At 35.4% G+C, this 23,012-nt stretch overlaps 1 protein-coding gene across 2 annotated transcripts in view; it reads right to left on the bottom strand.

Moving 5' to 3' along the window:
• The window catches only part of Wdr44 (WD repeat domain 44), a 100,432-nt gene that overhangs the window by 22,922 nt on the left and 54,498 nt on the right, over nt 1-23,012 (bottom strand). For both annotated transcript variants that reach the window (XM_059250743.1, XM_059250744.1), the window contains 9 exons: nt 19,909-20,545; nt 19,116-19,246; nt 18,029-18,124; nt 15,452-15,588; nt 14,600-14,683; nt 10,240-10,346; nt 8,611-8,762; nt 6,586-6,724; nt 4,693-4,757 (listed from right to left, as the gene is read on the bottom strand). In XM_059250743.1, coding sequence (XP_059106726.1) covers nt 4,693-4,757; nt 6,586-6,724; nt 8,611-8,762; nt 10,240-10,346; nt 14,600-14,683; nt 15,452-15,588; nt 18,029-18,124; nt 19,116-19,246; nt 19,909-20,545 — 1,548 coding nt within the window. The remainder of the gene's footprint in view (nt 1-4,692; nt 4,758-6,585; nt 6,725-8,610; nt 8,763-10,239; nt 10,347-14,599; nt 14,684-15,451; nt 15,589-18,028; nt 18,125-19,115; nt 19,247-19,908; nt 20,546-23,012) is intronic.

The raw sequence follows: 23,012 nt of genomic DNA, 5'->3' as shown, positions 1-23,012 counted from the left end.
TTTATTACAGTATATTACTATAAGTGTTGTATTTCATTATAATGTGTTATTAAATATTTTATGTCTAAATTTATAAATTAAACTTTATCATAGGTCTACACATAAAAGAAAAAACATTGCAGGTGTATGGTTTTGTTATACCCACTGAAAATTTTGGATCACATCTCCCCCCAAAAAGAAGACATCATAGTAAAAAACTTTTTGCATGAAAAGTAAACAACCACCTGGCAGTGGTGGCACACACCTTTAATCTCAACACTTGTAGGCAGTTGGATCTCTGTGAGTTCAAGGCCAGCCTAGTCTACAAAGCAAGTTCCATGACAGCCAGGGCTACAAAGAGAAACCCTGTTTTGAAAACCAAGAAAGAAAAGAAAACAACAAACCACATGAAATAGCAGCTACATAAATGGAGGAAACTATTTGTCATGAAAATATGCAAGTTTATAAAGAACTCTACAACTGAACATTAAAAAAGCTAAACTAAAATCAAATCAGGTACCTCAATTAGAAATGGTCCAAAGGTCCAATGTGGCTCAGAGTTAGAGCGCTTGCCTAGCATGCAGAAAGCCCTGAGCTTCACTCCCAGCGTGCACATGCGCGTATACACACACACACACACACACACACACACACACACACACACACACACACACAATGAAAGAAAGGAAAGAGAAAAAAGAAAAAAACAGTCAAAGGAACTGCCAGGCATGCTCCAAAGAAAACATATAAATGGTGAACAGGTATTTTACAAAAGCATCCAACATTACTAATTATCAGGTTGATTTCATTTGTACCATTGCAAGTAAAAAAACAAAAAACAAAAAACAAAAAACAATGTATCTCCCTCCAGTTGTCATGATGGCTATCATAAAAAAAATACAGCTATTAATCCTGCAATCTACAATGGTGGCCTGCCTGCATGATATGATGGTGCAATAAAGGCACAAATGTTGTGCAAGTAACCAGCCTGATTGAGTCTGACCCAGTATAAAAACCACACTTAAGCCGGGCGGTGGTGGCGCACGCCTTTAATCCCAGCACTCGGGAGGCAGAGCCAGGCGGATCTCTGTGAGTTCGAGGCCAGCCTGGGCTACCAAGTGAGTCCCAGGAAAGGCGCAAAGCTACACAGAGAAACCCTGTCTCGAAAAACCAAAAAAAAAAAAAAAAACACACTTAAGGGTAGGCCCCATGCCCAGAAGAAGATAGCCAACACAAAATGAACTCAATGGTACTTTTGGAGTTTTTGTCTTACACTGCATTGTTTGGGCATTTTTTTAACCTTACTCGTCTTTTGCTGGTATATTAGGGTTTCTGGTTTTGTGTTTTTATAGGTTTTGTTTATGTGTGTATGTGTTTCTTATGCTTTCAAAAATTCATTTCTAAAAAATTACTGGTTTGGTTTCTAAAGAGAGAGAGAGAGCATTGAGTTGGATGGGTGGGAAAGTAGGGAGGATCTGGAAGGAGTTGAGGGAGAGAACACTGTTATCAGAATATATTATATGAAAAAATTATCTTAATAGAAAAACATTGGTAAAGGCTGGCAAGAAATTGGTGAAAATGTAACTCTATACACTACTGGTGGGAATGTCAATCAGTGCAGCCACCAGGAAAGGCAGTATGGAGATTTCTTAGAAAATTAAAAATAGAGCTCCTACGTGATCCAGTAATCCCATTTCCTGGTATAGATCCAAAGGAATTAAAGTCACTGCAGCCATGATATGTGAGTAACCCAAATATCCAATGACAGAGGAATAAAGTAAATGTGGTTTATACACATCATAGAATATTATTTATTCTAAAAGGAAAATGCTGCCACTTATGATAACAAGAACAAGCTTAGAAGATAAGTAAAGCTAGATACAGAAGGGCAAATACTATATCATACCAAATAAATGATAAATGTAACATAACATAGCTCCATTCACAGAAGCAGAATATGGTGGCTGCCAGGGATCAGGGGATAGATAAACCAGATACTATTATTCAAAGGGTGTAAAATTTCAGTTATACAAAATTAGCAAGTACTAGAGAGCACAGAACAACGATTATAGTTAATAATACTGTATTATACACTTAAAATAAAAAAATGATAGTTCAAAATTTCTTATCACAAAAATTAATAAATAAGGAGAATGAAGAAACAACTGGAGTTGATGGGTAGGTTTTTGACATTCATTGTGTTTATGCTTTCATGGTTGTACATTTATCTCCAAACTCACCAAATAATATATGTTAAGTATATATGGCTTTTTGTATGTTATAACTCAATAAAGTATCTTTAAAACTTATTTATTACATTTGTTTGTGTATGTGTATGAGTACATGCAAGTCAGAGTACAACTCATGGACATTTGTTCTTTCTTTCTAGTATGTGGGTCCTGGGAACCCAACTCAGATCATCAGGCTTAGTGGGAAGCATCTTTACCTACTGAACCATTTTGATGGTCCTCAATGTGTCCTATAAAATTATATTCTTCCATATAATCTTCATAACATAGCTTTGTCTTCTTTCTTTGTTTACTATTTCTTCAGTTCTTTAAATAGTGATTAATATGTGGTAGAAACTCAATAATCAATATTTTTGGACTGAATGAAGATAAGTCCCAGATATCAAGATGGCAACTAGTGTAGCATAATTCTTAAGAGCATAGGTTATAGAGATAGAGCTGGATACTAATTCTAATGCTATATTTATCAACCGTGAAACCGTTACTTAATATTTCAAAGCTTTTTCTTTATCTATAAATTAGTTATTAATAGCACTAAAGTATAATTTATAAAATGCTACATACACAAATGTCACACATTTTCTCAATTCCTTCTAGACTGATAGCTCCCTTTATTCAAGTTCTTCATTCTAACGATCTATTCCCTCCCCAAATTTTAGTGATCTATTCCCCTCCAAAATTTTAAGCAGCAGTTAACATGTTATTAATACTCATTGACATTCTACCAATTAAGTATACTGGACAAAAATTTACCCAGGAAAAACACTAATTTCTAAGTAAAAAAAAAAACACCCTTACAATTTATAGGATCAAGAAGAAATTTTACACAGAATCACCATATTACACTCTTGTCAGACTATGGATTCATAGAAACTGAGAAGACTAAAAGTCCATGCTAAAGTCAACACTACAAGTCTTTAAGCATTTAGACAGCAGGGCAAGCTAAGGATGTACCTCCCTTACACTTCCTGAGCTACTTTTGGGAATCAAGAGAAACATCATAGGAGTTGTAATCCTAGGCTTGGGAACACTGCGAGGGAGTAGGTGAGTGACCTTGGCTCATCACTGCTCAACTGTACTCTATTTCACATGATGAGAAAACATGAAAAAGCACTTCAAAAGAGGTAAGACACCACAACCATGAGCCTGACACAATGCATATAAAAATGATCTCCACTGTGCTAATTGTGCTCCACTGTATCTAGAGTTAGGTTAAGAAATAATTCCAGACACCAAACCCCAAAAGACATGTAATAGAGGCCTCTTTTGGCTGTTTGGAGAAAGAATGAGAAAAGTCAAAGCAATCTCAAATGACCTTTTCCTGAAAATGATAGACCACTCAATTATTTCAGAAGAAAAAAATCAAATAGTATAAGAAAAATGATTAACTTTTTTATTAAAGAAGTTTAATAGTTCTCATTTATAATGTCTTGTACTCAATTAACATTGTAATTACACTTAGAGATCAGGGGTGGGGAGGCTCGACAGAAGTAGTTATGAATACATAAGCTGCTAAGCATATTTAAGACAGTCTTATGCAGTATAGGCTGTCTTTTAAAAGCAATACATACCTAGAAGCTTTATAGTAAATTAAACTAATAAATAAACCCTTTTTCCTAAAGCAAAGCAGTTAAAATTGTCACTATTCATTAGTGAGTGAAGGCTTTAGAGAAAAAGTGGCCCATGAAGAATGGGCATAGTTTGACTAAAAAGAAAGGAGACTGGAAGCATCCAGATAAACTTAGAATAAAAGCACAGAAGCAGCATTCCAATGATAACTGTACACCTACTACAGTCAGCATGGAGTAAGGTGTCAAGAATTAGTCCAAAGCCTAAATAGAAGGAAGATACGGTAAGCAATATAAATAGAAAACTACATACGATATATTATAAAACACACTGAGTAATAATTGGCCTGCTGGATTTAGGGAAACATTTAATAAGAGAACATAAGATATTTGAGCTGAATTCAGACAGGGCATTCTGGACAAAGCAAACACATGGGAAAAGATATAAATGTGAAAGAGTTAAATTTAGGACACAGACCAGCATGGAAAGTAGAACTCACAGATACCAGAGTATTAGAACTGAGTTAGAAAGGCAATATGAGGCATTATTAAGAAGTATCTTTTTCCTGGAAGCAATAAAATGACATCAGAAGAATTTAACTATAGTTAAATTATAAAATTATTATTTTAAAAATATTAAACCTGGATTGAGGGAAAGTGATTATGTTTTATTTAAGCATGCAACAGTAGGTACCTTGAATAATATTATTCACCATTTGGCAATCTTGAAACTTGATAATTTTTTACTTGGGAATACTAGTAGAAGAAAGACTTCTAATATTACATGTTAATTTTAATTAAATACCTTGACAGAACTTATTTATAATTGAAAACTATTTCAGGGCATCAAACAAAAAACAAAATTTAACAAAAGTAACCATAAAACTTGAACATACCCCTGTGTCTGTGTCAGATTTTGATGAACTTAGACTTTCCTGAGATGGTGACGGTGACACACGGCCTAAAAACAGCACAGTAATTGTAAATAAAGCATGTATGTATATACACTAATCTACCAACAAAAATATCCTGAAATAATAACAGTCATAGAACATAATACCCTAGAAAAACATTTTCTAAATGTGAACTATAACCACACAAGCACCCACATATTGTCTTTATCATTTTGATCAATTTGAATAGAACAGCTTAACCAGTTCCCTAAATTAGTAAACAAAGTATCATTTCATCTTCATTATTCATAGTGAATACATTGTTACTAATTACAAAAGGAGCAAGGGGAAATAACAGAAGACCAAGAAGTTCTGAGCTGAGGTCAGGTTTTAAAGGCAACTGAAACAGTCTTTTTGCCTCACCAGGTAGAACAGGAAAAGCTCACTCACTATACAAGTAGCCCATTTTACCTTTGTCTTGTCACATCATCAATTATGTACTATGACATACATTAAGGACATTCATAAGGTTTTCTAAACAATAGAGGGTCCCCAGTACTGGTGGCACAGCACCATTATCTCAGATACTCATGAGGTTGAGGCAAGTAGATCTTAAGTTCAAGGCCTGCCTGAGCTACAAAGGGAGTTCAAGGCCAGACTGGGTATCAGTGAGATACTGCCGCTTGATAAGTTTTTTTAAGTGGGAGGTGGATTGAGGTTGAGAATATAGCTTAATTATAGAGCTTAATGATAGATGCCTGGTATACTTGAGGACCTAGGTTCAATTTCTAGTACCAAGCAATTCCCAAACAAAACAAAATATAGGGTCTAACTAGAGAGTTGAATGAATGAGAAACTTCTGTGTTCTTTAAATTGGTGCTTCGATTATATTCTATATTCTCACCAATGGTTAACTCTATTTTCTTTTCTCCCACTTCTTAACTTCTTATTTTCAACCTTAGATGATTAGGAAGGGGATGATTTGTGAATAAAGTTTGTTACATTAAAAATTATAAGAAAGTTATCTCATAAAATCAGAGTCCCTACTTAATTAAATTCTTTATACTTTCTTAAATCATCACATAACAAGAATATTTTGTTTAGGTATAGTCAGTGTTTACCATATATTCATGGTATTTTGAGGTTGGTTTTATTTTGTCAGTTAACAGTTTTTCAAATATCCATTGATTTCATATATCCACAAACTTAATTTACTTTTCATGGCTATTTTAGCAACCTTTCTTTACTTTGTGAGTATACATAGTATTATTATTTTTCCAGTTTAATTCGATCTTTCATTTTAATTTAGGATAGAACTGAAGGCTGCTAGAAGAAACCAAGTAATTTCTAACTGGTTAATAAAATTACATATTATACTTGAAAAGGCATAAATCAAAAGCTTTGTGGTATTTTTTTCATTAGGTCCAGAGATTTTTGCTATTGCTGTTTGCCTTATTTTTATTTAGTTTTTGAAACAGTCTTGCTAAATAAGCCAGATTAGCCTTGAATTCTTGACCTTCTTGCCTCAGCCCTGCAAAGAGTCAAGAAAATAGGTGCAGAGTACTATACCATGTAAATGCTGACTGGCTATTATGATAAGTTGTGGTTCCTACAAATGACTGGCCGGCTAAAGAGAGCAGTACAGTTGAATATTACTTATTAGATTTTGGAGCTTGTTGGATTTTTAAATAATTGCATGGTCTTTATAAATTCAGCATCCCTAATATGAAAAAATGAAATCTGCAATTCTCTAAAATTAGAAAACTTTGAGCATTTTCCCAACGTTTAATGAGTTTCAGATTACAAAGCATTTTGAATTTGGGAACTGAGGATGCTTAACATATATTGCACTTAAAACGCAAGATTTATTTAGATATTTAAAGAAATGAAAAATACCTTCAGTGTTGTATTTCATTCGCATGTTGTTGAAATAGTCAAAAGCATTTTTTAAAGCCCATATCCTCACTATATTGTCTTGTCCAGCTGAGGCAAGTAATCGGCCACAGTGAGAAAATTTCATGGTCCAAACAGCTCCCTATGAAAACAGAAGGTTCAAAATGACTTTACAAGCTTAAGAGACGGACGTTCCTTTAACCCAACCTTTAAAGTTATGCCACATTATCTACAGTAAGATAACACTAACTTTCCTGACACGTCTCCTAGCCACAGGTGCAATGGTGCTAAAGTACCACAAAGGGAAGCCTTTAGAAGAAAGGTATGTTAGGATCGTTATCATTTTCCATAGTTTAACCTAAGAAATTTAAAACTCCAAACTATGTTCACATAGTAATAAAATAAGGGCTATTTTTGGTTGCATATATGCATGCATGTGTGTGGGCATGTGTGTAGAGGTCAGAGGGCAACCTCAGGTGCCATTTATGAGAGTCCCTAAGTGCCTAGAAATATTATTTAGAAAAGCACAAAGCACAGCTTGGAAACTTCAGTCCCTTAACTGAATATGAAGGGGGAAGAGAAAGCCCTTACATGTCACTAACAACCCCTACCAGGACTGAAAAGAACAAGGCCTAGCCTACCTTAGCTGTGGTGCCCATAGCATGAGATACTTCCAAGTACCTAAATAGTTTGGTCTTATTCGGCTTTTCTCTCTACAGTACATGACTAGACTCTATAGAAACTGAAAACATTGGAGAAGTATATGTTCAGAAAAGTGTTAAAAAATAGCAGTCTTTACTAGGAAGGGCCAAATCCTATTCTAACAAATAAGATTATAATACAGACTTAGGTGTATTAAAAAGATTACCTGCCTATAGATTCTCAAGGAAGATTATGTAAGTTAGAAGCAACTGTTAATTTATTTAAATAACAATCATTTCCATAAAAGTCAAATACAGTTAAAAACAAAAACAAAAACAAAACACCATCATTTGGATCCCAATATAATGGGCTTTTTACTTAAGTAGAAAATAAAGGTGGGTTCAATATAAGAAAATTCAGTAAGTTCCAAAATGAAACCATTATAAAAATTAAAACATTGATGCATAGTTTACTAGCACCAAAATTGCAATGTCAACATAGCCACTATCTGCTGCTTATAGTCACTCTGTAGTTGGGGCAACACTTAGGCTTTATTTGATTCCCTGATCAAGGGCACAGCATAGTTTACCTAGGTTTGGGTTTCACTGCTATCTTGCTCATGTTCCTGGATTTGCAGAAACTACCTGCAACATAATCTGAGTATTTTCATCTGCACTGGTAGGCTTGATTTTTTTCTTTGCAGTGTTAGGGATCAGAGAGAGCCTCATACATATGAAGGAAACACTGAACCACAAAGCCACATCCCTAGTCTGGTACTTTTGAAATCTGAAAGAATATAAACCTCTACCTATCTCTATCTTGGCTGAACATTTTACTGTGGAAAACACATTGGGATTCTGAACATTTTTTTCCAAAGTGCTAGGGACTGAAAGCAGGACTTTATGTATGACATGCAAATGCTCTAAGTATCCCTAGCCCTGAAATATTTGTTTAAATTGTGATTGGGAATATTTAAAATATTTTTACAAGTGACAGACTTTTTTCTAATTTAAGTGCTGTAAAGGTTGGCCTCTCTGCATAGCTTTTTCTCAGTAATACAGCCTAGAGCTCATTTATTCCAATCCTCACTTTCATTTTGAAATTGGGTTGCCCTAGGTAGCACAGGCTGGCCTGGATCTCATTTATCTTCCTGCCTCAGTCTTCTGTGTGCTGGGATTATAGGCCCTAGAGATTATACTCAGCCTAAAACGTTACTCCTTAAACAATAATTCAGAGACAAACACTGCATTATCTATTCATTTAAATATAATACAAATTTACTGTACTTGAGTTTGCTTAGCAAAAGTACATACATTGATAAAGATAAGCTAAATAGAAGCCTCAAAAAATACACTACCAGTTATAAAAAACGAAATGGTTGCTTACCATATGTTCACCACTAAGATCTTGAACCACTTTGATCTGATCAAAATCATAAGGTCCTTTGAAACCATGTGCTGCCTTGAATTTAACTGGTCTTGTATATGGCATTCCTTCATCATCACTTGATGAAGGGTCATCTTGATCAGTATGAAACACTGAAGACCAAAGCAACAAAATTCATCAATGGTTAATATATATCTAGTTACAATCATATTTTCAAATATATTGATCATCAAGTATACTTTTAGTAAATAGAGAAGCAAAATTTCTCTATTAATATATAACATATTGGTTGAGAAAGTGGAGTCTGATGCTAGATTGGCTGAATTTAAATCCAGCTGTTATTTATAATCTGTTTGACCATAGAGAAGTTACTCAACCTTTCTATGCTTCTCAGTTTTCTTGCCTATAAAGTGAGGATGATGATACTCACTTTACTGAGTTATGAGATTAAATTAGTTAACACTTGGGTTAATTCTTAGAAGAGTATCTGGCATTGTGTGAGTACTAAATGCAATTATTAATAAAAACAAATGAGCAAAATAATGACAAAGGCAGAGTGGGCTACAATCTCTGAAAATTAAGAAAATCTATTTTTACATTATTTATTGTGCATATATGTGCATGCCATGAGGCACATGTGGAGTCTGTTCTGTCATTCTACCACATAGATTATAGAGATTGAACTCTGGCAGCAAGCTCCTTTACCCACTCAGCCATCTTGCTGGCCCCTAGTTTTTTTTTTTTTTGTGTGTATGTGTGTGTATGTGGCTGGGTGAATGCACATGCCACAGCACAAGAGTAGAGGTCAGAAGACATTGTTTTGAGAGTGGTTCTAGCCTTACACCTTCTTTGAAGCAAGGTCTCTCTTGTTTTCTTCTGCTGATGTGTTACATGCTGCAGACTAGCTGGCCTGTGAACTTGAGGGCAATTCTCCTCTCTCCATCTTCTATATCATCATAAAAATATTGCCTTTACAGATGCATACTATAGCATCTAGCTTTTACCTGAGTTCCAAGGAACCCCATTAGGCTTGCATGGCAAGAGCTTTTACCCAATGAAATAATTCCCTGGTCCCAAGTTTACCTAATTAAAAAAAACAGTTTTAAAAGTCTGTTTATTATTATGAGCATGAGTGTTTTGCCTCCATGAATGTCTGTGTACTATGTGTGTGCCTGGTGCCCATGGAAGCCAGAAGAGGGTGTCAGATTCTCTGAAACTAGAGTTACAGAAAGCTCTAGGCTGCCATGAGTGTATTGGGAAATTATACATGGATTCTCTGGAAGAGCCAGCTGGTGCTCTTAACCACTAAGTCATTTCTCTAGCTTCTTAAAAATATTTTTAAAAGCCAAAAAGTCTGACAAAACCAATTTCTACCTAATCCTTGGACAGTAAATCCTTCAAGGCTGTTATAATCACAAAATACTAAACTAATTCATACTTAAAAGTATAAATTTATCTTTCTTCATATTCATAAAACTAAGTGAGACATTTGTGATTTATTGAAATACTAATATATTGACTATAAAAATTTGTTATATTCACTGATACAGAGTGCTTCTTATAAATAAACTAAATTTAGAAAATACACATTAATGGACTATTCAGTTGAAATGTGCTCATTTTACTGACCTTCATCTCTTACACTTTTAACCTTATTTATGGCCCGTTCACCATATTCCTCAGCAAGATGCTTTGCTCTCTTTACTGATTTTCCAAGGAATTTCTTTAGTTGAGTCCTGAAGAAAAAGACACAAAAACGTACTGACACAATTTTGCAAAGTGAACTATCCATAGACAAACTTAAGAGGTATCTTTAAAAACATTAATAGTAGGTATTCAAGTTCTCAGATTCCTTGGTTTTTTAAATTTATTTTGTGTATATTGGTGTTTTGCCTGAAGGTATGTATGTATGAGTTACACACAGTTATGAGCTGCCATGTGGGTGCTGGGAATTAAACCTGAGTCCTCTGGAAGAGCAGCCAGTGTTCTTAACTGCTGAGCCATCTCTCCAGCCCCATCAGATTCCATGTTTTATTGGAAGAACATATTCAAGCCAATATCCTTCAAAGAGAATATACATGAATATGATTTCTCCCAATTAACAGTTATTGTATATTTTAGAGCCATACCTTTCAAGTGTGAGTAATAATTGACTGGTAATGGTGGGGTAGGGAGAGGCATGTTTAAGCAGATCTATAGGGCCCCATCCTCAGACAATCTGATCTGGAGAGTTGTGGTGAAGCCATAAATATGCAGTTATAATTTTGAAAAGACTACTTTAGAGACTTCTCGCTAAGAATACATTTTACCAACAAGAAGGAAGGGTTAAAAAAGTCATTTATGCCTGGCATTGGTGGTGCATGCTTTTAATCTCAGCACTCGGAAGACAGAGACAGGTGGATTTCTGTAAGTTCAAGGCCAGCCTGGTCTACAGAGTGAGTTCCAGGACAGCCAGGGTTATACATAGAAACCCTGTTTTGAAAAACAAAAAAAAAGAGTCATTTATCTACAAAATAGAATACCTGGGAAGTCTAAGAAGACCTATTGTGTTTTCTCTTTCATCTGGGTATTCACAGAAATAAAATTAGCCTGAGCTTTCCCAGTAGACACCCCTAAATCCAAAGTTAAACAAGCATCAAAGCTTCTCTAAACAAGTTTGAATTATTCTTTTTTCAGTTAAAAAGATATGAATGTCTATCAACAGCAGAATGGATAAATAAGTATTGGTATAAACTACACTCCAGCACCGATTACTAATTTCTATTTACCCAGTGGTAGGGTGCTTGCTTAGCATGTGCTGGTCCCTAGTTTTGACTCACCAGCATTGTCAAAAAAATGATAGAGAATCTTGATAATAATCTGTGAGATTATTAAAAATTTTTATTTTCTATTTTATGCATACCTGTTATTACTTTCAGTCATCAGAAAACAAAGATGATAAACTATTTTTATAGTGCTGGGGATTGAGCCCAGGGCCTTGTATATGCTAGGTGAGCATTCTACCATTGAGCTATGTCCCCATCTCTACAAAACCAGTTTCTAAAACCAAAATAAGGTGTCTACTCTAAAGTTATAGTTTATGGATAAGTATAGGTTCACTACAATGATGTTTAGTTTTAATTGCTAATTTGACACACTCTAGAATCACCTGAGAAGGGAGGCTCAATAAGGAACTGTCTAGATTGGGGTGGCCTATGAGGGGATTATCTTTATTAATGGGAAGACTGTGAGTGACGCCATTCCCTAGGTAGGGGGATCTTGGATTGTTTAATAGTGAAGAACTCGAACTAAGCACTAAGTGCAGGTATTAATTCATTGCTCTGTACTCTTCACTGTGGATGTATTATGACTAGCTGCTTCAAGTTCACGCTGCCTTAACATTCCTGCAATTATGGGCTGTGAGCCAAATACACCCTTTCTTTCTTAAGTGGCTCTTATCAGGGTATTTTATCATACCAACAGGAAATGAAACTATGATGACTACTATTTAAAAGCCAAAAAGACATTTAAATCATTGTAGATGTGACTTTCTAAAATACAGACTTTTTGCTTTTGTTTTTTGAGACAGGGTTTCTTTAGGTAGCTGTTGCTATTCTGTAGACCAGGCTGGCCTAACACTCACAGAAATTCTGCCTACCCCTGCCTCCAATTGCTGGGATTAAAGGCGTATACCACTATGCTCAGCTATAGACTTTAAAGTAGTACTGAACATTTAGATTTCCTTTCATTGATGAACAGGGTCGGTTACCACTTGTACTATTCTCAGGGCCTTTTGAACAGGATTCACTTAGGCTCAATTAGCAGTTGCTTCCTCAGATTTCAAAACAACTTATTATGATCAGGAAAAGTCAGAACCATGGGCCAATCTCTTCTGGTTACTGGCTGCCTTATTGGTTTACCCCATCACTCAGTGCAAATATTTCTATGTTCTATGTGTATCATGGTAAGAGAAAGGGCTGGAAAGAGTTACTGTATACACAGACTATTGCGCTATGTATGTGTCCTTTTATCATTTTCTGATTACAATCTTGCAATCAGAATATTACCCAACAGTCTGACATGTCAACTTCTATGTCATGATTTGCAGCTTCTCTGTTACTTTAGAAGCTCAGGTACTAGATGACTAGATTTAAGAAATAATGTATGAATCAATAATGGGACTGAATAGATCTATTTTTTGAATAGATTTTTTTTCCTAGAAAAATGAGCTTTAACAGGGCACAGTGATATATACCTGTAATCACAATACTCAGGATAAAGAAGCAGGAAGTTGTGAGTTCATGCCAGGCTGAGCTGGTGTATATAGCCATATAGTGAGAACTTACACAAGAAAACCAAAGTAGAATATAAATGAGCTTTAGGGAATACACTATATGACGGCTCGCCTGGATGTTTGTTTCCTGAACAATTCCTAAGTCTTTGGATCCTGACAGTTGTCACTGTTAGCCAACTTTCAAATATCTGGTGTTAACATATATTTGCATTTTTGGCACATATTTTCTAAATAGTCTTACTTCCCTTAATATACACAAGAAAAAAATCAGACTTAAGTGGATCATTCACTTTGGACTTTATATGGCAATATTGCCAATTTAGTGACTCATGCATAATCAGACACAATCCACATGACCACCATTATACTATGTATTTGTAGGGGTAACAGAAGAATCATATGATCATAAACTTTTCATATCACACTATTTAGCTGTTTAAAATGTGTTTACTTTTGGCTCACCCTCCTTGAGGGTCTATAGGGAGCTAGTGGCTACTAGGAGAAATATTTCTTCAGTGTAGTCACTGATAAGTTGCCCATGCTCCTGTAAGTAACTCTTATTAAACTCATTGGGTAATTTAAAACAAAACAAAAGAAAACATATAAACAAACAAAAACAACCAGGCAGTGGTGGCACATGCCTTTAATCCCAGCACTCAGGAGTCAGAGGCAAGTAGATCTCTCTGAGTTCAAGGCCAGTCTGTTCTACAAAGTTAGTTCCAGAACAGCCAAGGCTACACAAAGGAACCCTGTCATGAAAACCCAAAAATAAAGAGTAAAAAAGACAGAAAGTAGAAGAGAAACTAGTTAGAAAGAGAAAGAGGATCAGTAGGAGTGGGGGCGGGGGCAAGAAAAGGTAATAGGGGTGAATATGATAAAATACATTACAAAATGTATGAAAATGTCATAATGAACAACATGTAAAATATACGCTGATAAAATGATTTGCTTTTAAAATTAGAAAATGACGTTAAGATATCATTCTAAAGAGAAATAAATAAGATATATGTGGCTATAGACTTGCTATGAACTGGAGTAGTTAGGAAGAATCTCACATACTTTATGTAGAAATATAAAGAGACTTTGGAAAGATGAAGAGAAGGGGAAGATACTATGGACAATGATGTTCTACTTACAATTCTAGCACCTACGATGGAAAACAATACAAGGATAATACAAAATACTTTACATTTACTTTATGTCAGATGCTTTACAGGTGACCTATACAAACATAAGAAACTCATAATCAACCAACAGAAGGGAGGGGATAGTGTGGGGTAGAAATTTAACGTGATTAAAACCATTTGGAGGGAGACCACATATTCCATTCCAAAGCAACTCTCTCAAGCTGAAAGAAATTATAAGAAAGAAGTTACTGAAATTAAATGGTAGCAGATATGTCTGAGCAATATGGCAAGGATTGATCCTCTTAGGAATTTTCTGGTAGATCAATGTGTGGTGATGGCAATTAGTAGGAGTAACAGAACAACATTGGGATGGTGGTAATATAAGGTAATGGTAACATGTTAGAAGCCCTAGAATGAGTTTAACTATGAATTTAGCAGACAAATCTCGTTAAAGGACCTGCTTTACTGTAATGTAAAAGGAACACTTTTATATTTTATATTACATTTTTTGATAAAAAAAATAACCTGGCAATTTTCTTACTTTTCTAATAAACATTTAAAAAGAAGAAAGCCCTGGCGAGTAACTCACGTTTTTTGTTTTAACCTTCCACCGTCGGTGTCTGCTTGCTGTGACTGTAACTTTTCTTCATCATCAGACTGTGTGGCATCATTACTACAAGAAGGGGAAGTCATTTAAAAAAAAACCATTTCTCTTCTCAAAAATATCTTCTTATATTTATTATACAGCAACCAATCAGAATAAGAAAAATGATCCCAATATGTTTATATAACTTCAAATTAATGAATAACCTGAGAATTACTAAATAATTTCCAAGATTAAAGACTGGAATCTTAAAGCAAGATGCAATGTGTAAAATTTAAGTGAATGCAGTTTAATAACTTATAAAAATCCTACTATATCAAGGCTGTGTATATCAACAATAAAGTAACCTGTAGATAGCTTTTTCTTGGTTCATAAGGTACAATATGTATAAAATTTAAGAAAAGTTCTCGCTTTTCTAGAACTTAATCCCTAGGCCCTCATTACATCTCATAACAAAACTCAATCGCTCTGCTTGAAAGCTGTTTTCCCACTATAATACAAAGTACGAATAGTTAGAAAGTGAAGTGCTAGAATAGAAGACTGAGTGCTCCTCACACACGGCTTTTTACACTGCTTTGATTCTGTCTCTGGAATAAATCATTTTCAATGACAAGAAACTAAGTACTATGAGATTTAAGATTTAGAATAGTCTCCACAAGTAACTACATAATATGACTATAACAGAGATCAAAGGTAAAGAATACATTCTTGAGCTAATTTGACTTTTAGATTAAAACAGAGGAGTGAGTTTAAATAAATAGGGACAGTTGTAGTTCACAAAGCTAAATCATCACTACCACACTGAAATGTTATAAGTTAAATAACATTAAGTCATACCTTACATACTCCTTTGTCCTTCTCATGATGTGTAGAGTGAGAGGATTAATACCTGTTGGCAACTTCTCTTCAGCAAGACTTAGAGGTATTTCTTCTCCAGTATCTAGGTTCTTAATCATTACACTGGCTAAAATTTCCTGGAGGTAAAAAAAAACAAAAACAAAAAACCATCAAGATGACTTGTAACTTAATTATCTTTAAAAATTATTATTTTAACTATTTACATATATGTATGTAGTGTGTGTGTGTGTGTGTGTGTGTGTGTGTGTGTGTGTGTGTGTGTGTGTTGTACATAGAGGCCAGAGGTACTGGATCTCCTGGAGTTGGAGTTACAGGTAGTTGTGAGTTGTAGTGCTGGGACTCAAACTTAGGTTCTCTGGAAGAGCAATAGTACTCTTAATTGCTGAGCCATCTATCCAGACCTTATCTTTTTTGAGTCTACAAAATCCTTAAAATTTTAAGTTAAGGATTTTCTAGATAGTCACTACTGGGAAGAATATTTTAAACATTTACACTGAAATATAATTCTCACACCATAAAATATTACCCCTTAAAACATGCAATTCAATGGCTAATAATATATTTATAGTTCCTAATTGATCATTAAATTATAATATTTGACTACTCACAAAGGAAATCACTTCTATATTAGCTGTCAATCCCATTTAATTTTTTTCTCAGTCTCTGGTAATTACTAATCTTTCTGTCTGTATTGATTCATCTATTCAGGACATTTCATAAATTCAATAAAAAATATATGTATAATACATACATACACACACACACACACTGTATCTGTATTCTTTCATTCAGCATGCTATTTTTAAGGTTTATCCAAATACCAATATCATAATCCCTTTAATTGCTGAAAAATATACTATTGAATGGACATATTACATTTTATTTAAGGATTCATCCATCAATAATACATGTTTGGGCTGTTTCCATTGTTTGGCAATTATGAACAATGCTGCTGTGAATATCTGTACATTTCTGTGTGGGTATATTTCCATTTTTCTTTAGTATAAAAATAGGAATGGAACTGCTGGGTCAATGGTAACATTAACATTTTGAGAAAATGTTAAACTGTTTTCCAAAGTATAATTTAGAAATATGTATTATTTTATTTTAACATATTTGAGAAAGGGTCTAGCTATGTTGGTCAGGATGACCTCAAACTAATGATCTGCTATCCTTGGTATTGAAATTATTATTGTGTACTACCATGTCTAGCTTCCTAAAAAAAAAAAAACAACAAAAAACCCTACTTCGTTCTAGAACTTCATTCTGAATAAACTGCCAATAAATACATTCTAATTTTTATTTTATGTGTATGGTGTTTTGCTGCATCCATTTCTGTGCATCACATGTACGTAATTTCTGTGGAGGCCAGAAGACGGCATTAGATTCTCCTGGAACTGGAGTTATAGACAGTTGTAAGCCACTGTGTGGGTTGTGTGGGTTCTAGGAATCAAACCTGGGTCCTTTAGAAGAGCAACCACTGCTCTTAACTGCTGACTCATCTCTCCAACTCCTCACTCTTAAGTTCAAAGGTAAGAAACCATTATAGGGTTAGGGAAATTGCTCAGCAGATAAAAAGATTTCAGGCCAACTCAGATGACCTGAGTCCAATCCCCAGGACTTACACAGTGGAATGAGAGATCCAAGTCTTACAAATCGTCCTTTGACCTCCACACGTGTACTGTGGCATGCATGTACCCATAAACACACACACACACACACATACACACACACACACACACACACACACACACAAATGTAAAAAAGCATCTGAACTACTACACTTATTTTCAAGCTCACTTTCTATAAAATACAGATCCTGTTTTTTGTTCTGTGTGTGAATGTGCACGTGGTACTGGGAATGGACTTTATGAATGCTAGCAAACATACAACTGAGCTACAGCCCCAGATGTTTCTGTCTTTTTCTTTCTGATTTAATGTCTCAGAAAGTTACCAGGCTGGCCTTGAACTTACTCTGTAGCTCAAGTAGATACTGAACTTGTGATTCTCCTACCTCATCTTCATGAGTGCTGGGATTATAGGCCTGCTTTGTCATCAGCCCATCTTGGATTCTGCTTTTAATGTAAGTATTCCACCACATATCTTTGTGAAATGGCAACTTTCCATCAGAGATTCAAACTTCAATATATAAATAAAATCCCAAACCCTCTTAAGTTTAATGATTTTGGCCTAAAAGTAATTCATTATGTATGTCAAAATAACTAAACAAGTTCAGTATTCCTGGTATTGAAATAATACTTAAAAAGATGGAAATGCTGATTTCCTGGATTTAGTCATTATATACTGTATCAATCTATCAAACTATCATATTACAACCCATTAATATGTATAAATGTGAAACATCAATTAAAAAATACAGTAAGTTATATGTAACATGAAACAACAGCATGTTAATCTTTTTAAGTGTAGTTCACAGTCATTATGTACAGTTAAGTGCTATGCAACCAACACCACAATCCATCTCTAGAACTTTCTCATTTTCCCATTATGATTTTTACATTTTATGTTTTTAAGAACAAAAAAATTGAATTCTACCTCATCAGTAAGCTCTCTCCCAGAGTTGGATCTAGGTCTCTGAGGGCCCATCACTTCACCTGCTATGGTCTGCACATCAGGTGCTTTTCCATTTTCCTAAAATTATAATTATATAAGCAGACACACCAAATCAATTTCTATAAATTTTAATTATTCATTACCATGCATGCTTCTACAAAATTCCACAAATCAGAAAAGTCTATTGAAAATGATATTAATGATTCCATTTTAGTACTTTATTATTCTCTGCATGTTGAAAGACATTAGACATCAAAACTACTGCTGCCCATAAAATTGTGCCTTAGTAGTATCACAAACAAATAAGTGTTTTATTTGAACCCATCCAAAACAACAATTCTCTACTAAGATTGTAATTAATTCAAGCCATATGTGGATATTGCTAAAGAAGAGTTAGGACAACTTCTGTTTATGTAAAAAGCTAGACAACAAATATGTTAAAAATTTCACATACAGTTGTTGTTGTTGCATATTCTTCTACATTAAAAAAAAACACAATACTTCAAAAAGGCAAACACCATGTGGATCCTACAAAAACTGGCTGTTTGTGACCTCTACTGCATTGTTAAAACAAAATGGTAATGCTACACTTCCAGGTCTGCTAACCCTCCTCACCTCAGCTACTATATCAATTACCCCAAGTTCCAGAATTTGGCTGTGGTAAAATGTTATGCAGTTCTTTTGTATAGCCCATGGCCTAGTACATGAATTGTTTTATGTCTAGGAAAAGGAACTTATAATATTAAAAATAGAAGCAGCTGTTTTTAAAAAATACCTATAACCTGCCACACACTTGGCATATATTAGCACATTTCATTCTTGCAGAAAACCTTCAAGGTAGATACTTTTCCCACATTTTATCAGTGGGGCATCTAAGAATCAGATGCTAAATAGTTACCTAAACTCACTAAACTAGTTAGTAGCCAAGTTAGAAAGGGAAGTGAGGTGGTCAGGCATGGAAGACAAAGAAACATTTGGCTTAGAGAAGAAAAACGGTTTCAATAATTAAGTCAGCTAGTTGTATAAAGTTTGAGTTAGCCTATATCAAACATAATAGTAATTCACCAACCTGGGCAGTAACTATTTTATCTCCACTTGTAGCACTTGCCAAATCGAGAGAAGGCTGAGACTCTCTAGCTGTACTCTCTGAAACCACATTTGTAGTAAGGAGAGAATCAGATGGAATGCTGTCTTTGGGTACTGCAATGATAATAATAATAATAGTAATGATAATGAAGGTATTACTAATAGAGCAATAATACCAACAATTTTATACACACATACACAAAATTAATAAAGAAGTACTTTTAACCTTTATTTAATTCTTGTAACAAGCCTGTGAGAACAGTGGCTTTTATTATTCTTATTTTCTTTATTAAAAAACCATGGTTCAAATGAATTATTTATCTTCTTCAAGATTACGCAGTTTATAAATTCAAAGATCTAGGATTTAAATTTAGAACTTTTAAAGTCTTCCATTCCCATTTTCTTTCTACCACCCCCACACCAATTCTTCGAGGGTAAAAAATGTGAAAGTCTGGAGTCTGCCAAAGTATTCAGTAATATTATTTTTACTTATGCTAGTATAATACCTTTCACCTTTTGTCAACTTACTCAAGAAATAATTTATATATCCTAGCTATCAGAGTGGTTTTTCTTTAGCACAAACTGAAACAAAAGCAGAAAAGTTAGCTGAGAATCATAGCAAATGCCTATGCTTGAGGAAGTAGAGGCAGAAGATCTCCACAAGTTCAAGGCTAGCCCAGTCAATAGAGAAGTTCCATGCTAGCCTGGACGACATAAAAGGACCCTATCCCAACCAAAATATTTCCTAACCAAAACATTTCTCAATTAATACTTGCCATCCAGATCAGGTGTTTTAAGAGCCTCAAACTCCAGTTCACTTTTCTTTTTCCTTGGTGGTGGCGCAGGTCGGGCTGGAGGTGGGGGTCTAGGAGGTGGGAAATTAGTTGGTGGAGGTGGGCGTGCAGGAACAGGCTTCTTTGTACTGGCTACTATATCAGGTTCTGGAGTAAGGTGCCTTGGGGGTTTGGCGGGAGCCACTTCTTCCGCAGCAGCAAAATCTTTAGTAGATAGAGAGTCTGAGGATGCAGAATCTAGAACATCACTTTCTTTGACTTCCACTGCTTCCTTGCTCAATATTTCGGTTTCCAGGTCAGAAATCTCAAGCTGCTCAGTTGAACTCTCATCAGTTAAATTAGCAGTTTCAGCTACTGTCTTCTCCCAGGTGTCAGCAGAGGGGAAACACTTTTGTGTTTCTAATTCAGTTTCTTCAAACACATTTGGACTGTCCGCCTGTTCAGAATCTTGTTGTAGTTCATGCTCTATGGACAGCAGTCCAGGTATGTTACTAAAATCTGTCCCAGCCACAGAAGGACCGGCAGTAGCCTGATCAGAGAGTTCTTTTCCTTCGGGTTCCAAAGACTCATCTTCCAATTGTAGTACTTTCTGACTCTCCTCAATAATACTATCAATTATCTAATGAAAAGTTAAAAAGCAGTTTTTTAAAAAATGAAGCTATTTACAATAACAAAGCAATAGCTAATTAAATATATGGCAGGTAATGTCTGTAACACTTCATTGATTTTAATCTTTACAACAAACTTATGACGGTTCACTCCTATTGTCATCATTTTACAAACGAAGGAAGTAAAGCATACATGGACCAAGTGATTTGTCCGATGTTTTCGAGTTAGTCAGTCATAAAAGTGGCATAAGCCCTGGAAGTTTGATTCTAGAAACTATATGCTTCCACACTGTAATAGGGAACCTGTGTTAGTATACAGTCACAAAAGTTCAATGAACCCTGTAAGATGAAGCCATATGTCTTCTCATGAAGACTCCAAATGCCAAGAGTTCATGTACATAGTTCTGCCAGACTAGTTGCAATAACTCCCTGCTGTCTCAAGTTAAGAAAATCATGAGAACAAAATCCACCTAGGTTAGAATTGAACTTGTTTCAGTCTGAATTCTAGACTACACCAGAAAAGCCAGCAGATACAAGGAGACGAACATATTTGAATCAATTATAAGGCTTCATTCCTCAGACTGGGGGCAGGTCCATGCAAAGAGCTCAAACATCCAGCCCACATTGCTCCCACTCCCCGTTTCTTACGTCTAAGTGAAAAATACACACAGGTGGTCTATGTCTTCAAGTAATATTTAGAAGAAAATATATCTCCTACACAGTTTTCTTATTACTAACACATTAAATTCTCTGATTCACTCATTCTACTATATCAACGCTGGATTCTGCTTTCTCAATTCCCCAGCCCCAGTAAGTTAATGGAATGTGTCACAGACCTGCCCCGGTCAGTTTTTTTTTTTTTTTTTTACAATTCCATCCTAGTAGAACTGGCTGTTATTGCTGTTCTGTAAGATTTGCCCTTGATTTCCCAGAGTATTACTAGCTTTTCTCTAAATTTTAGTACTAGAAATTACCTCATTTTTACCACCTATAATATGGACTAAGGTCCACAATGTTATCATATTTACATTTTATCAGCATTGGTGACTTTAGTGATAACAGAAGTCAGATAACAATGTGTGTGAAACTGCGCAACAGGGATCGTTGTGGAAGAGGAAGTGGAAAGACTGTAAGAACCAGCGCAGTAAATGACTACAAGGACAGTGACTTCAGGACACAGCAGGGCTGTGACACTGTGCGTGTATAAGACCTGTGCAAGCTCAAGTTAGATGAAGAGAGGTTGTGGGCACAAAGCTCCACCCCAGTCCAGAAGCTTCTGGCAATTGACAACTGTGTGAAGAGGGAGGGTCAGTTTCTCAAGAGTGTGGCCCCTGGGAAGTTGACCACGCTGCGGTGGAAGAGCACACATCCAAGAAGATCTGGGCAACACAAATAGGATTGGATGGGCTTTTTAAAAAAGGAGGACACAAAGTTTGATGAGGAGGGCAGGGGGGATTGGGGAGGAGCTGGAGGAAGGGTGAATATTTTCAAAACACATGCAATTCTTAAAGAACTAACTTAAAAAAAAGAATAACTAAACCGTGAAGACACAGTGTCAGCTGGGTACAATATACTTTTCAAAAAGCTTGGTAGGTGCCTAGCATTTACGAGGCCCTGGGTTTGATCTTTAGGACCAGGGTTAGGGCAGGGGGAATTGGTTGTAAACAGGAAAAAAAAAAACCTTCAAAAAAGTAGCCCAGCATTTTTATAAGCTGGAGGGAAGTTAGCCACAGGAGAGAAAGATAATAAAATTCTCAAGTTCTAGAGAAGAAAGGAAAGAAAGCCTACTGTGTATCACACCCAGTATATACCATCCTGTGATAATCTCATTAGATAGCTGGATTATCTTTTTTTCAAAAGTAGGATCTGAGGTAAAAGCATTAGGAAATTTGCCCAAATGCCTCACAGTTAGTAAACAAAAAAGCCCAAACTTAAAATCCACGTAATCTTCCACATAATACTTTGGATAGGGAAAAAAATACTTAATTCTCAGCAATATATGATAGGAAATAGAAGTAAAAGATGAAAACAAGTTTGTAAAGAAGGGGAAGATAATGGAAGAGGGGGTTTCAAGCTTCTTAGCCTCCTATGTCTACTGCAGAAGAAAACAAGGAGCGGTGAGTGGCCACAGTAAGAGCAAGGTTATTATAAAGGGTTGACACGATCACTGTGTGTAACAGAAAGGCTCATGCTATAAAAATAAGGGGTCAAAATGAGGTTGAAAACTATGTCTTCCCTAGTCTGTTCCCTAATCCCACTCTTCTATGACTTTACCATTCATTACAGCATGAATAATATAATACACAGACTAAACAGGTTAGCTCCATCTATTCACTCTATTCACACCAAACCATCAGTTCCTGGAGAGCAAGACACATTTTTCAGCCTGTTGATGATAGACACCTTCTATACACATTTATGGTGCCCAACTCTGAAATTTTTAAAATGAATTTGGAAGCAATGAAAAGGGGAAAAAAG

This window comes from Peromyscus eremicus, chromosome X (assembly GCF_949786415.1).
Source record: "Peromyscus eremicus chromosome X, PerEre_H2_v1, whole genome shotgun sequence".
Lineage (NCBI taxonomy): Eukaryota > Metazoa > Chordata > Mammalia > Rodentia > Cricetidae > Peromyscus > Peromyscus eremicus.
This window is presented reverse-complemented; position numbering and strand designations above follow the sequence as displayed.